This window comes from Danio rerio, chromosome 5, assembly GCF_052040795.2.
Source record: "Danio rerio strain M-AB ecotype USA chromosome 5, GRCz13ab, whole genome shotgun sequence".
Lineage (NCBI taxonomy): Eukaryota > Metazoa > Chordata > Actinopteri > Cypriniformes > Danionidae > Danio > Danio rerio.
Genome location: NC_141025.1, coordinates 26,547,501 through 26,563,121, shown reverse-complemented (window position 1 = coordinate 26,563,121; position 15,621 = coordinate 26,547,501). Strand labels below are relative to the sequence as shown.

Here is a 15,621-nt window from a genome sequence, read left to right as displayed (position 1 = left end):
ATGACTTTATTAATAAGTTATTTGAGCCATTGCAGAGATGTATGGATGCAGTCCTCCAAGCTCATGGGAGTCATACACAATATTAATTCTTTTTCCACTGCACTGACTTTATATATACAGTACATTATTTCAGTTAAATGACTAGACTTTTGTCTAAGCAAAATCAGACCTTACTGTCCTAAATAAATGATTCCAAATCAAGCCATAATCATATTTTATTTTAGTTGAATCAGCATAATCTAGAGGCCTTTGCCTTTCATATTAGCCACTTTTGATACCAAATGATCAACTAGAAGTCAAGTTGTTAATTGTTGTTCTTAAAACTTAGATAGGCGACAAGACTTTTGTCAGGCAGTGCAACTATTAATTAATATTTTGTAAATATTTATGCAAAACCGTGTTCAACAGTGCCACAGTACAAGCATTGCACAGCTGTAATTAATAATCATTTATTGTTCATTAATGAGTATTTCTTTTTGTTTTTGCCCGCAACTACTTTGGTTTTTGAACTAATTTTTAAATGCTCCAATCACTCTCATCATGTATAATTACCTTTCAAGTATTTGGAAGCATTTTTAAAAAGTAGGTTTCTTTCTGTGTGTCAAAATTCAGGCTACCCACTACAGTTTTCTGGCCACTTTGGAGGTCCTTGGGAAGCTGAGTTTTAGTGCCCTGGCTGGAGGAATGGTGGACACTGTTGGCTTTCCCATAGCTTTCATCCTCTTCCTCTTCCTCACCTCCAGCAGTGCCCTGCACGTGTGGAGAGCCACAGAGACCGGAGTCTTGAAGGAGCAGCTCAAAGAACAGCCAAAGTGACCAGTGTGAGCCTTTTACAGTCAGAGGGTGGACGCAGGTCACCAAATAACCAGTGATGCCAATGTGATCTTTTTATTTGCAGTTATTTATGACACAACCAGCAAAAGAGGCACACAAACACACTCTCTCTCTGTCTCAAAAAAAAAAGCCAGTATCTCTGTGAAAAACACTGCAATAGTTAAACAGCAACACTGCACCTCTGCAGTCAAATAGCTTTAAAGGCTCTTGCTTTCTAACAACGATGGCAAGCAAACTAAGCTGTGGCAACTATGATTTAGTCTGTCTCAAGGAGAACAGTCAATCATTTTAAGAAATTAGTAAGCTAAATGGTTAATACATTATGTTTTCTATAATAAACAATATTATTCAGAGCAATTTAACTGTTTATAAATGCTTGATAAGGGGTGTAGTCTAGTTTGGTTTAGTTAAACACACTTGCCATTTATATATTTCTTTAAATACAGCTTGTTTTCACCTTAAAATTACTTTTTTGGGAATCTGATGCCCTCTAGATGTTTGCCTTTTTTTAAACCTCAAGTTTATTGACCATTAAGCAAAATTCTGCTTTTTAAAGTCTTTGGATCGAGTTATGGTACTGTGCTAAGTGGAGTGCTTTTTGTATTCTCAGTGCAATATTTATATTAAAGGGGTCATATCGTGGAGAAATGAATATTGCTGTTTCAGGTTGAGTGTGCTTAGAGAAAACCACACCTTTTGAAAATATTATGCATTTGCTATTTATAAAAATATATAATTATATAAATGGTCATAAACCCAATAACCAAACACATTCCTGAATACACATAAAAAAGTTAAATGATTTCACTTGATAATGTAGTGCATCTCAAATATTGTGTTAAAGGGGTGGTCCAGATTGTATTTTTAAGGCTTGGGTGTGTTTATAAGATGCAAAGCAATCTGTGCTCATGCTTCATTCGTAGAAAATCATGTTATTATTTCATATATCTTATATACTGCTACTCAGCTAACATGAAAACGACCATATTTTCCTAGTTCCTCCAAAAGGCTTGCCCTCAAAAGGCTCTGATTGGTCAGCTAACATAATAGGCTGTGATTTGCGGACCGGTTCCACATCAACAGGAAAAGCATTACGCCCCTACAAGCATGCGATTTTGCGCTGTGTAAACACTGTCAGTCAGAGTAGCTGTTAGACGTATCAGTTTGAGCCTTTCCCTGCTATAACATTACAGTGCCTCGCTGTAGGCTTTGCTAAGCCAATTCTGTAAAAGCCAATATCTCCCTCTTTGTTCATATTATATTCGGAGATTTTCACATATCTACATTGCACATGAACTAATAAAATATGACATCGAAGTGGACCACCCCTTTAATGATTCTAAAAATATCTGAGCGAATGTCGGTCATCAGAAAGATGTTATATAATCATCTCCCAGATTTAATTGTGTTTCTAAACATAGGTTCCACACAATTCAAGTCATCCTAACACAAATCAATTTTAAGTGGATTGAAAATAAAACAATTAAGTTATCTAAATAAAATCTCAATGTTTGTGTTGTTTCAGCTTATTTTAAAGACGTAGTTTAAACAAGCAGCAATAAATCGTTTTTTTGCACCCAGCTTCAAACTTACGGCAACATGGCATCAATTGAGTGTGCCATTTAAAATGCAATTATTATGAGCTACAGTGGTTTTCCTGCTTGCAGAAACTTTTTATTTTTTCAATTAATGCTTTAGTGCTTTTACGGTGCTTTATTTACAAAGGTTTTGTGTTTTTGTTCTGTTGCTGCACTCAAACAATTATGTTTGCTGTTTGTTTAAACTATTTAAAATTAGATGAAATAACACAATTCTTGATAGTATTTTGAGGACAAATGGATTGTTTTATGTTCAATTTGTAAAAACGTTACTTTGGTAAGCTTAAATTGGTCAAGTTAATAATTATTTCATGTTGTCCCAACACAAATCAATTTTGTGGAACCCAGCATTTTTTACAATGTGGTTGTTTACAGCAGCTAAAGCTCAGTTTGTCCTTCTTAGGAATATTTGTAAATGTTTGGAAAGAGTTGCCCCACAGCAACGTGACTCAACTGTTTCTCCATGCACAGATGGCGTTTGCATACAGTATGAGCGTTTTAAAGGTACAACATAAGAAACCTCATCCAGAGAGATCACGGCTAATTCAGTTACGACTGAATTAAATCAGGTTTGTTTATGATGGAGGAAACTTGACTGACATTGTAAATGGACCTCAGGGAAAAATATGTTTGTGAAAGGATATGACCCCTTTAATGTCTGTTAAATACTGTACATTAACAGTTAAACTCATCAAGCTCATTTTTTTGAGCCGACACTGTATTATTTGAAATGTTGAATTTATTTTATTTTTTGAATCATGAATTGTCTGCATTTTCTATGCAATAACACATTTATCCATAATTATAGCATATTATAACTTTTAAGGTTTCTGCTGGTCTTAAGATTTATTTTGTCCTTTCATAACTTTAAGTCATAAAGTTAAAGTTGAAAGTTGTAAATTCATGAGGTCATTGCCAAAAAAAAATCTACATATTTTTAAGTATATCTATTTTCCAATGCAAATATCTAAACATCCTGAGGTCAAGATACATTTACTTGGAATTTGACATGAGGAAAATACGTTTGTTTTTTTTAATGTAATTTTAATTTTTATAACATGAACAATTATTTGCAACATACTGTAGTAGGATTTTTTTTTTTTTTTGTCCTGGCCCATTAGTAGACATTTGTTCTTGTTTTGATCACATACTTGCTTCTCTTTGTAAACAGAAATCTTTTCTTTGTCTATTTTCATCTCTTAGTAATCTTTGTAAAAAATAAATAAATAAAATAAGACATTTTACCTAGTGTCATTTTGCTTTGCATGTAAATCTTGACTTGAGATGTTTATAAATTTGCACTGGTTAACAATAGAAAAATACTGATCAAGAACATCACATCAGAAAGTACAATGCAAGTTATACACTATTTGGCAGCAGATTTATAAACCTATATGCACTGGAAAAAAGCTTTCATTCATCCAATTAAAAAAATAAATAAATAGGATTAGGGTAATGGTTAACATCTAAATTTCACCACTTGTCTAAAATGAAAAACAAATAAATTGCCTTAAACAATATTTTCTATTTCCATATGAACAATTTTATATAACCTGGTACAAAGCATGTTTGTCTTGTTGAAGAAAGTCAATTAATTTAAATTATCTTTTTGTTCTAAGCAAGTTCCTATAAAATGTTCATTCATCCAATAATAAAAAAAATAGAGTAATGGTTTCACATCTACATTTGATCACTTGAGCTAATGAAAAATAAATAATTTGCCTTAAAACAACAATTTTCTTAGTCCATGTAAGTACAAAGCATCTTGACCTCCTGCACTTGCCTGTGTGAGTAACCTTAAAATTTTACATTGGTCAGTCAAATATTTTTTAGTTGAGCTCTTAATCAAAACCATTTTTTATTTAACTATGCTTTAAACTTAAAATAGATTAATTGAAAAATAAAACAAATAATATTAAATTAAAACGAAAGATAGTTTTTTAATTGAATGAAGTACTTCTTGAAAGTCTCCAGTGTACTATATTCTTTGTAAAATGAATTTTTTTAAAGCGTGTTACTGATATAAAGTGTACTTTTTTGTGTACTTCTATAAATTTACATTTAGAGAATGCATCATCATATGTAACTGGCATCTATTCGGGTTATCCATTAAATATTCCTATATAACTGGGCTTTAGAGAGAGGTCTATAAAAAGTTTTACGTTTACCTTTAGAGACCTGTCAGAAACACAAACTTTGCTGTAATCGTGCCTCATGCAGTATAGTGAAATAACAAACCTTAATCCAGAAGTTCTGGTAAAGGAAATTTTCTGAGCCAATTCTCATATTTTTGAGTTTTTTTTTTTTTTAGTTGCTTTTCTTTTTTTCTTTTTTTTGTAAAATGTAATTGATTTAATTATTTTTTGTAATTGTCTGCAAAGCCAGATCATGTGGGGATATTGTTAAGACTATGTACAATATGTGTATGTGTGGGACTTGCTATAACTGTTTACGAAGCCATCAGTTACATACAGTACTTATACAAATGTCATTTTAGTGTATTAGAGGGAATATAAATTGCAAAAAACAGCTAATGAAAATGCAACTGCACATGTTTAACACAGTTACACTATGTTTTCCAATAAATATATATGTGAAAAACATGAGACCGCTTGAAAATAGTCAGTTTCTCTGGATTTACATTTTATATATAGTTATGTTTGAGTAAAAGATTTGTTCAAATCCATAAACCACTAATGAAACTTCTACCAAATTTACAAAACATTGCCATTTAGAGTTTTTTTCTCCACAAGAAATAGCAAAAATAATGTTTTACATTCATTTTAGTCATTGCAGTACCAATAATTTAACTTCAGAAGAGTTATAACTTGGAATAACCCATCATTTTCTAAAAAACACAGAAAAATGCTTCTTTAAAAAAACTAATATCAACAATATACTCAAACCTATACCTAATAAATTCAATAATGTCAGAGATACTTTTCAAGTGGTCTCTTGATTTGTTCCATTGCTGCAAACATGCACGATACTATAGTGTACCATTTTCATATAATATTATGTGCGGTGCTTTTCTTCCTTTTTTCCTTTATTTGAAAAATAGAAACAGCCACAACTGAATAAGACTGGTCAAAATTTCAGCCTTTAATGAGATAAATGAAAAAGGTATGGCCAACTGATGATATTTTGTCATTAAATCTTCTGATGAGTAAAGCCCTTACCAAAACAAGGCTTTTTTTTTGCCATATTAGCTCTGACTATAGGAGACTCAAAAATAAAAAGCTATTACTGTACCCAGAATGTGCCTGTGCTTTCATGAGCTTATCTGACAAGAATTAAAAGCCATTAGGCTGTGTTATTAAGAGAACCTGTGCCGTACAACTTAACCCCCGTCTTTAGAAAAAAAAAATAATAAATCCAATATTGTGTTGTGTACATTTGTGGTTTAGACACTGCTTTAATGCGAGAAACTGCAGTTGAAAATATGAACTAATGGTTATCCCTGTATAGCCACAGTTGATTGGTTACAATAAGAACAAACATTGTTGCAAACAAACATGCAAGCTTTTTTTTATTACAAGTTTTCTTAAATCTTAAATTTAAAACACAAATGAGACATTATTTAAATAAATATGTGCTGATTTACATGCTTCTTAAGCATAAAAAAAAACACTGAAAGACTTCAGGTGCAGTTTTTTTACATACTTCTAATAAGGAAAATCTAATATATGGCCATATATGAACATATATAAAAACTTATCACTAATATATTTGCCCTTTTACTGATTTCTCTCTTCTTTTCTTTTGCATGTTTGTATGGCATGTTACACTTTATCATTTCAGATCAAACTAACTGAAATATTAATCAAAGATAACACAAGTAAATCACACATCATGCAGTTTTGAAATGAAGGTTCCTCCAGTGGAGGAGCTTTGGCCCACTCATTTGTGTAGAAATGTTTGTTCAGCCACATCTAAGGATTTTTGAGCATTAACTGCTTTCTTAGTGTCCTCCCACAGCATCTCAATTGGGTTTATATCAGGACTTTAACTAGGCCACTACAAAGTCTTTATTAAGTTATTCTTCTGCCATTCAGTAGTGGACTTTCAGGTATGCTTTAGATCATTGTTTGATAGATTACATAAAAACCCTAATTTAAAATCTGCTTGATGTTTTTACTTGTGTTATCTTTGGCTAATATTTAAATTTGTTTGATGATCTGAAACATAAAGTGTGACAAACATGTTAAAAAAATCAGTAAGAAGGCAACCCCTTTTTCACACCATGTAAATCCCAGTAGTTGAAATAAATGAATGCAAATGTATATTTTTGCAGTATTTAAAAAAATGTGTTTCATATATAACATATTTTATATATGTCAAATTCATACATGAACTTGTATTTCATATAATGTGCTGTATTTTACATTTATCTGATTACTATATGGGTAGAGTAAAAAAAAAAAGAGTTTACAGAAGAGATATTAGATATCTTTTTTTATCATCATAACACAGAAAATACTTTGAACAACCAGACAAAAGCAAACACTCTTATAAAAACTTTAGATGTATGTGAAAATGAGGAAAAAAACTAAGCGGTCTATAAATGTAAGTAAATCTTGGAGTGAAGATTCATGGCTCAGTAAAGGAAAAAATAATGATTTTGAGAAAAAACCCTTTATTATTGTGACACAAATTGACATAGTGCTATGTTTAATGTTTGTTTCCATTAGATAAAAAACAAACAACTAAAAAAGCTAAAAAAATCTCGCTTGACAAGTGCATGATAAATGTTTTTTATTTGCGTGTTTGTCACACTTTAATATTTCAGATCAAACTAGATGGAATATTAATCAATGATAACACAAGTAAACACATCATGCTGATTACAAATGAAGGTTTGTTATTAAGGGGAAACAAAATACAAAACTACATAGCACTATATGGAAAACTGTTTGCCCCTAAACCTAAAAACTAGTTGGCAGTTACTTGGCAGCAACAACTGCAGGCAAGCTTTTTTCGAAGGAATTTTGGCCCAATTATCTTTGTAGAAATGTTGTAATTCTGCTTCAGTGGAGGGTTTTCAAGCATGAACTGCCTTTTTAAGGTTATGCCACAGCCTCTCAATTGGATTTAGGTCAGGACTTTTACTAGGCCACTTCAAAGTCTTTATTCTGTTTTTCAAGTTGCCATTCAGATGTGCATTTGCGTCTGTGCTTTGGATCATTGTCCTGCTGCTGAAACCAAGTTCACTTCAGGTTGAAGTCACTAACACTTTTTCACACTGGACTATGTAATTCTGTTTTTTTTTGGTTTTCTTCATATAAGTACTCCATGATGTGTTTACTTATGTTATCTTTAAATAATATTTAAATCAGTTTGATAATCAGAAACATTAAAGTGAGACAAAAATGTTCGAAAAAATCTGTAAGATGGCAAATACTTTTTCACACCACTGGTCATTCTAATGGTTGAAATATTATATAGATTAATGTTTGTTTCCATTAGATAAAAAACTGAAAAAGCTAAAAAAAAAAATCTAAAAATTGTCGAGTGCATGACCAATCATTTTTCCCTGCAGTTTCTCGCCTTAAAGACCTAGAACAGCGAAACACTAACAACCCTGAAGCTTTTGCACAGATGGAGCCTGGAGACCTTTCCCATTGAGGTGATGTAATAACTGTGGAGCCGTATGCTGAACCATATCCTCAGCTTTTACCATGACACTGTATACTGAGGGATGATTCCTGCCGATCTGTCAGAGGGATTAGGAGCACTTACGTAATTGATGAATAGACCTGCACTTCACTCCTTCACTGTCACATTATTTTCTTGGGTGGTTTAGCCAGAGAGAAAAAGGACAGGGAAGAAAAGAAGGGAGCGTCTTCTTCACACTTCACCTTCACAAAAGCACATGAGCTCAAGAACTGGTGAGATAGACAATGTGTGTTTATATGTGCAGATACAGCAAGCTTTTGTGCAGTTGGAAAAAAGTATATATAAAATATTTAGAGTGACATTGTGGCCACAAATTTGGTCTGCTTATTCTTTGATTACCTTATTTAAGTAAAGTGTGGTACAACAAAATGGTGTGTTTACAACAATGTGAACCTGGAACCTCTTATTTTTCTCAGTTTTTTTTTTTTTTTTTTTTGGCAATGTACAAAAAGTTCCAACACAAATAGATTAAGTTAACTTAATTGTTTTTACAAAGTTAAGTGGATTAAATATAAAATAGTTTTTGACTGTAAACATATTTAAACTGCTTTTTTTAATTTTACCAATAATGGTCATTGCTAAGCACTTAATTTAGACAGATGTAAAGGTGATTTTCTTAGTATTTAATTTTCTTTTAATTTGACCAAAGCTGATGACAAAATAATGTCTTATCCTAATAAACCAAACATCAATGGAAAGCTCAGATTTATTTCAGATGATGTATAAATCTCAATTTCCCCACAAAAATTATGCTTAGGGTTTTGTGGTCCATGGTCACTTATAACCACAATTTGGTTGCCTTTTATTACAGTCCTGTTCTGAATGTGCATAATTTGTAATTACCACAGTATTAAATAATTACTATAGGTAGTAGATAGTATCCCTAAACCTACTTTAAACCTAACCTTAACCCTCATATCTTGTATACCATTACACAAGCACTAAATAAAGTGCAGTCAAATTTGTGGCCACATTCAGCTGTTTTGTTCTTCTCTTTTTCTGATTGAAGTACAACAAGGGAATTAATTGTTAGATCATGGCCATGGGTTACTAAAATGTTGGAACTAAATATATTGTGTGTGGATGATCTTGAATCTGGGTCAACTTTTTTTTAAGTAAAACTGGAATATATGTCATTCACATACAGTAAAATGTCATTATAAATTACACAAATGTAAACACTTTTAGGCCTACTACCTCTTGAATTGTGTTTTTTGTTCATTAAGCATTTTAGACAATTTGACTATGCTTTTATCTATTTTAAAAGTTGCTTTAAAAGAAAAAAAATATATACAGTTTAATTCAACGAAATCTTATGGCAATTCGTAGCTTTTTGATTTAGTGGCTAATTCGTATGAATTCGTATTATCTAATTTGTACAATTTAGTACGATTTGCTCTTAACCCAATGACGGTTGGGGGTGGGGTTAGTTGCCATGCCTCCTTTTTTAAATAGTACATTTTTGTATGATTTAACAAATTCGCCACTAAACTGGCAAAACGTAAAATACTTACGTTTCCTCGTGAGATCAAGCTGGTTGAAGTACTGTAGAATTATTAGCCCGTTCTTTATTTTGTCCCTAAATTTCTGTTTAATGGAGAGATTTTTTTCAACAAATTTCCAAATATAATAATTTTAATAACTCATTTCTAATAACTGATTTATTTTATCTCTACCAGGACAGTAAATAATATTCGACTAGAAATTTTTCAAGACACTTCTATACAGCTTAAAGTAGGGTATTTAGACAATATTAGGCATCATTGTATAATGATGGTTTGTTTTGTAGACGATCAGAAAAAATATATAGCTTAAAGGGGCTAATAATATTGACCTTAAAATGGTTTCAAAAAAATTAAAACTGCTTTTATTCTAGCCGAAATAAAACAAATAAGACTTCCTCCAGAAGAAAATATATAATATTTAAAATAATATATATGCACACTACCAGTCAAAAGTTTGGGGTAAGTTTTTTTTTTTTTTCCCAAAAAAATTATTCTGTTCATCAAGGCAGCATTTATTAAATTAAAAAAATTAACTTATTGTATGTAGTTTTAAATTATATTATTACTCCAATCATTATTGCTTTTATGACTATTACCATTAATAATAATAATAATTATTATTATTATTATAATAATAATAATAATAATAATAATAATTACTATTAATATTAGAGTTCTGAAGGATTATGTGATTGAAGACTGGAGTAATGAATCTGAAAATGCATTATTAAAATCACTGGAATAAGTGATTAAATTAAATGCTAAACTACTTTTGAACAGTTATTTTATAGTGTAATCGCATTTCACAATTTTACAATTTGTCTTGTATTTTTGATCAAATAAATGCAGCCTTGGTGAGCAGGAGAAGCTTATTTTAAAACAAATCCTACTGACCCCAAAAATCCTACTGACTGTATGTGTGTGTGTGTGTGTGTGTGCGTGCGTGTGTGTGCGTGTGTGTGCGTGTGTGTGTGTGTGCGTGTGTGTGTGTGTGTGTGTGTGTGTGTGTGTGTGTGTGTGTGTGTGTGTGTGTGTGTGTGTGTGTGTGTGTGTGTGTGTGTGTGTGTGTGTGTGTGTGTGTGTGTGTGTGTGTGTGTGTGTGTGTGTGTGTGTGTGTGTGTGCGCGCGCGCGCGCGTGTGTGTGTGTGCGCGTGTGTGTGTGTGTGTGTGTGTGTGTGTGTGTGTGTGTGTGTGTGTGTGTGTGTGTGTGTGTGTGTGTGTGTGAGTGTTAGTGTATAAATGTATATATAACTATAAATGTAAACATAACTGATTTTGTGTGGTTTACAGGAAGATACTGTTCCTACTATTTGTCAAATAATACTACTACTATTTGTTTTATTTCGGCTAGAATAAAAGCAGTTTAAAAAAATGTAAACACCATTTTAAGGTCAATATTATTAGCCCCTTTAAGCTATATATTGTTTAATAGTCTACAGAACAAACCATCATTATACAATTGCCTAATTACCCTAACCTGCCTAGTTAACCTAATTAACCTAGTTAAGCCTTTAAATGTCACTTGAAGCTGTATAGAAGTGTCTTGAAAATAGTCAAGCATTGTTTTGTGTCATCATGGCAAAGATAAAATAAATCAGTTATTAGAAATGAGTTATTAAAATTGTTGTGTTTAGAAATGTGCTGAAAAAAATCTTGGCAGAGGTAATAGAGGTAATGAATCATTTCAGGCTTGACTGTATACCTCACATGCATGTGCTGGGCTCTGTACAAATGAAGCTGCAAAATGTTTTATTTTTGCAGTTTTGTGGTTAAAACTGCTCATGGTTGTGTAAAAATTTTCACTTTTTCAGATTTTTTAAACTACCTTGTTTCCCCTTGCTGAAATAAAAAAAAACTAAGCTGGGCATAGCATTGTGGTCAGAATTTATTTTGGTACAAAAGTAAAAAGTATTGATTATTTGATTAATACTGCCTACTTTTTTTAGGCTGTAGAGCAATTGTCATTTTTTTCTTCTTAACCTTCATTTTTTTTCTCCTTAGTTTTATCTCCAAACCTTAACAGGTAACCTCCAATTAGCTTTGAGCATGAAAGGTGGCCAAGAATCCAGTCTACAGTCAGCCGAACGTGACCACCCACTGTTTTTCAGGTAGCAAAGCTATTGTAAATTGAATTGTCTTACCTAATATCAACAAACAATAGGTATGACATGAAACAGACCTCAAGTTGTTTCTTGCGCTTTTCCCAGGCATTGAGTTTCCATTTTCTGGGAGCAGAAAGAAGCATTAGAGCCTCAGGTCTTTGGGAAATAAGCTGAGAAGAGAAGAAAGGACACAGTGTAGAGTGAGAAGTAAAGGGACAGTTTGTCTCATGGTGTCGATTGGAGACAGACCCCCGACTGGGTTCGAGAAATTGGGAGGAGTTGTCCAGCTGAGTGAGTGACTCCAGAGACTGTACAGTCACCAAAGCCCATTCTGCTGATCTCTGTTTCAGCCTGTCTTTGCATGTCTTATCCAGACCATACACAATACAGCTTTGACTTGGCCATTCCTATGTTGATCTTGTGGCCAGTCAAAGATTCAATTAGCTGGACAGTTTTGCCATTTTATTATACAAATGTATATATAGTTTTCATTTGAAGAGTTCAGATGCAAAAAACTCTTAATGCCATGTTAATTTCCGTTGAAAAAAAATGAGCATTTTCTCAACCTCATGTATACCGTGGAGAAAAAAAGTATTGAATAATCACCATTTTTTTTTTTCAGAAAATTTCTAAAGGTGGCTTTTACTTGAAAAAATTCCTCGGATGTAGGTAACAACTAAAGAAATATATATGCAAATAAAACAAAACTAATTTGTTTACAAATGAAGTTATACATTATGAAATGAAATGACAAAGGGAAAAAGTATTGAACACATGATGAAAGGGAGGTGTAGAAAGGCAGTAAAAGCCCAGACAGCAGTTGAAATCTTTTAGTAGTCATTCAGCAACCTGTCGTCATTGTAAATGAATATTAGCTGCTTCAGTCCAGCATCTACATTGCCAGGGTGATGAAGATGAAACCAGAGTAGACATTTCAGCAAAACAATGATCCTAAACACAGCCAAGGAACCTTTTAAATGATTTCAGAGAAAGAAAATCAAGCTGTACAATGGCCCAGTCATTCATTTGATTTCAGTAGAAGATATTTAATGTTCACATTTGATAGACGAGACCCACAAAAACCAACAAGATTTTTACACTCTGTTAAATTCTGTGAAAAACTCGCACCTGAGCAATGCTTGTGACTACATTCTCTATATGACAGGCATCTTTAAGCTACCATCACCAAAACTCCTTTAATATAAAGTATTAAATATGTTTCAGTAGTTTAGTACATTCTCCTTCAGTAATCCCATTGTTATTACACATAACTAATTGTCCAGATTTTCTTTGTTTTGTTTAATTTTTATGTTTGTGTTGTTTGGGATTTTACCAAAATCTGGTTTTAATTCCATGTCAACAGCTCCTTTACAAATATTATTTCATGGAAAAAACACAACATGTTCAATACTTATTATTTCACTTTACAGGCAATAAAAATAACATATTAAAAGTGAAATTACTCGACCTACACATGCACTAAAAAGGTAGTTGTAGAAGAGCGCTTTTGATGCCATTTGGAGGTTTTTGCATTTGAACTTTTAATTTTTTAATGATTTAATTTTACTTTATTTAAATAATAATTTTAAAAAAAGTGTTTAAAAGGAACCCCAAATATTAGGACTCAATATTATGTAAATGCTGTTTCTTACTGAAATATCTATTTATGTTGCTTTAAAAAAAAACAGTTATCTTTATTTATCTTTCTTTCCAATTATGTTAATTTGTCCATCTTTCTTCATTTTGTGCATGCCATCAAATGGTTGCGCTCGCTGAGCTACGTTGTTGCTATTTTTTCACTGCAATGTAACTTTAAAATACAAAATACTGATACAATGCCACATCATAAACAGTCTTTTGGTTGTAATTTCTGTTTAGGTGGAATAAGAGAAGACATTTATTCCTCGAGTGTCATCAAATGTTAAAACCACATGTGAAGTGTGTGTAACACAAATGAAACACAAGTGAAAATTGAAATGTGTGTTTGTTGGTTGTTTTTTTATGTAAAAGGCTACATTCACTCACATCAAATTATATGGGAAAATATATATATATATTTTTTTTTTTATCTGTTTCACATTTTTTGTGAAAAAATGTGTTTCATTTTTGTTCCAAATATCTCACATGTATGCGAATACACAGGATAAGCTCATGTCGTTTTCTGATTATTCTGCTATCAGTATTGTCAGAGAATTTCAGTATTGATGCATCTGAAATTTAAGGTTTTATAATTTATTTTAAATTGCTATCTTTATCTGTTAAACATTTCTAACAAAATCACAACAAACCATTTTTTTTGTTTTGCAATTTAAGACAGCTTGCCAAATTATCACTTGTCTGTGGGAATTAAATAATTGGTGGATGTGGCTCTCCAGGCTTTGTCCATAATGTCATCTTTAAAGAACATAATGTTTTTTAAAAGAATATTCTGTGTACCAAGGGAAACAAACAAACAAAAAAACATGATTATGTAATAACGTGGATAATTTAATGAACATAGAATTTTCATCTTTTAGTTGAACTGCAGTACTGATTTAGCAGTCTCATTACAGCTTTGCTGGTGCCAACTACTGTATAACCATACCGTCACAGCCTGAGCAAATCTCTCACCTGATGATATGCTGTGTTAAACCCCTAGCTTCCTGATAAAGTTGTGCGATAAAGTTTCCTTCGTGAGACAAGAGCTGATTTTGCAACATGTTTTAATATCGACTAACAAAAGTGTTTTGTGGAGCCCCCGAAGGGAAGAGGTGTTGGCTTTTTTCAGTGCAGTTTTTTGTAGGCAGGCCGGCAGAATGCGCTGGTGGCTCTTTGTCTGCCAGGGAAACCCTAGCCGGGAGGTGCAGGCTAAGCGTGGAGCAGCGGCATCGGATAACCACGCATTTCCTCTCCTGCTATTTACCAGCCTTTTGTTTGTTTGCCGAATGCGAAATATATACATGTCGCCAGATCAGATCTGCTTTCCACACGTTGCCCCTTTCTTTGTTTCGTTTTTTATTCATCATCCTCCTCCTCCTCCTCTTCTCCTCCTCTTTCTCCTCAGCCTTTGCAAACTCTTCGTGCGCTGTCAAAAGTCTGTGCGCCTGTTCTTGAATATTTCTGACTGAATTTGATAACCCTCCCAGAACTGTTCAGATATCATTTACATAATGCTCTCCATTATTTAGAAGGCAGAACACTTGCATTTGTGTGCCAACATTGCAGAAAAGGTGTTGTTATTTGTTAGTGAAGAAGAGAGCTGGGTAAGCTTGAGATGACCTAAAGGTCGTGTTGCCGCTCTACAGTATGTGGGACAGTCACTATGCTGAACAATAGCAGATCTGAGATCATCTGTTCCAAATTCCCGAAATATTTCCTCACTCATAACTGAACTAAATGGTACAGTGGGACCCAAAGTGGGCTGAAAATCTGTACTGGTTAATTCCAGTCAGTTTTATTGTTCGGTCTAAAGAAAACAGCACAAGGAAGTAGTACAAGGAAAAAGCTGCAGTGATTTGGATTGGTTTTCTGCATCCACCGCATTCTTTTCACCATCTTAGATTGTTGTTCTTGAAATGGTATATCGCTTCATGAATCATTCATTCATTTTCTTGTCGGCTTAGTCCGTTCATTAATCTGGGGTCGATACAGCGGAATGAACCACCAAACTATCCAGCAAGTTTTTAGCAGCGGATGCTCTTCCAGCCGCAACCCATCCCTGGGAAACATCCATACACACACACACACTACGGACAATGTAGCCTACCCAATTCACTTATATTGCATGTCTTTGGACTGTGGGGGAAAACGAAGCACCCGGAGGAAACCCACGCGAACGCAGGGAGAACAAGCAAACTCCACACAGAAATGCCAACTGAGCCGAGGCTCGAACCAGCGACCCAGTGACCTTCTTGCTGTGAGGTGACA

At 33.1% G+C, this 15,621-nt stretch overlaps 1 protein-coding gene and 1 long non-coding RNA gene across 2 annotated transcripts in view; both read left to right on the top strand.

The window, feature by feature from the left end:
* slc33a2 (solute carrier family 33 member 2) overlaps positions 1–5,683 on the top strand; it is a 43,792-nt gene extending 38,109 nt beyond the window's left edge. The window contains exon 6 of the mRNA XM_087253498.1: positions 613–5,683. Coding sequence (XP_087109624.1) covers positions 613–816 — 204 coding nt within the window. The 3' untranslated portion in view covers positions 817–5,683. The remainder of the gene's footprint in view (positions 1–612) is intronic.
* Positions 5,684–10,868: 5,185 nt separating this feature from the next.
* LOC141385815 (uncharacterized) overlaps positions 10,869–15,621 on the top strand; it is a 120,330-nt gene continuing 115,577 nt past the window's right edge. The window contains exons 1-2 of the long non-coding RNA XR_015491219.1: positions 10,869–11,721; positions 11,821–12,006. This is a non-coding gene — a long non-coding RNA (uncharacterized LOC141385815). The remainder of the gene's footprint in view (positions 11,722–11,820; positions 12,007–15,621) is intronic.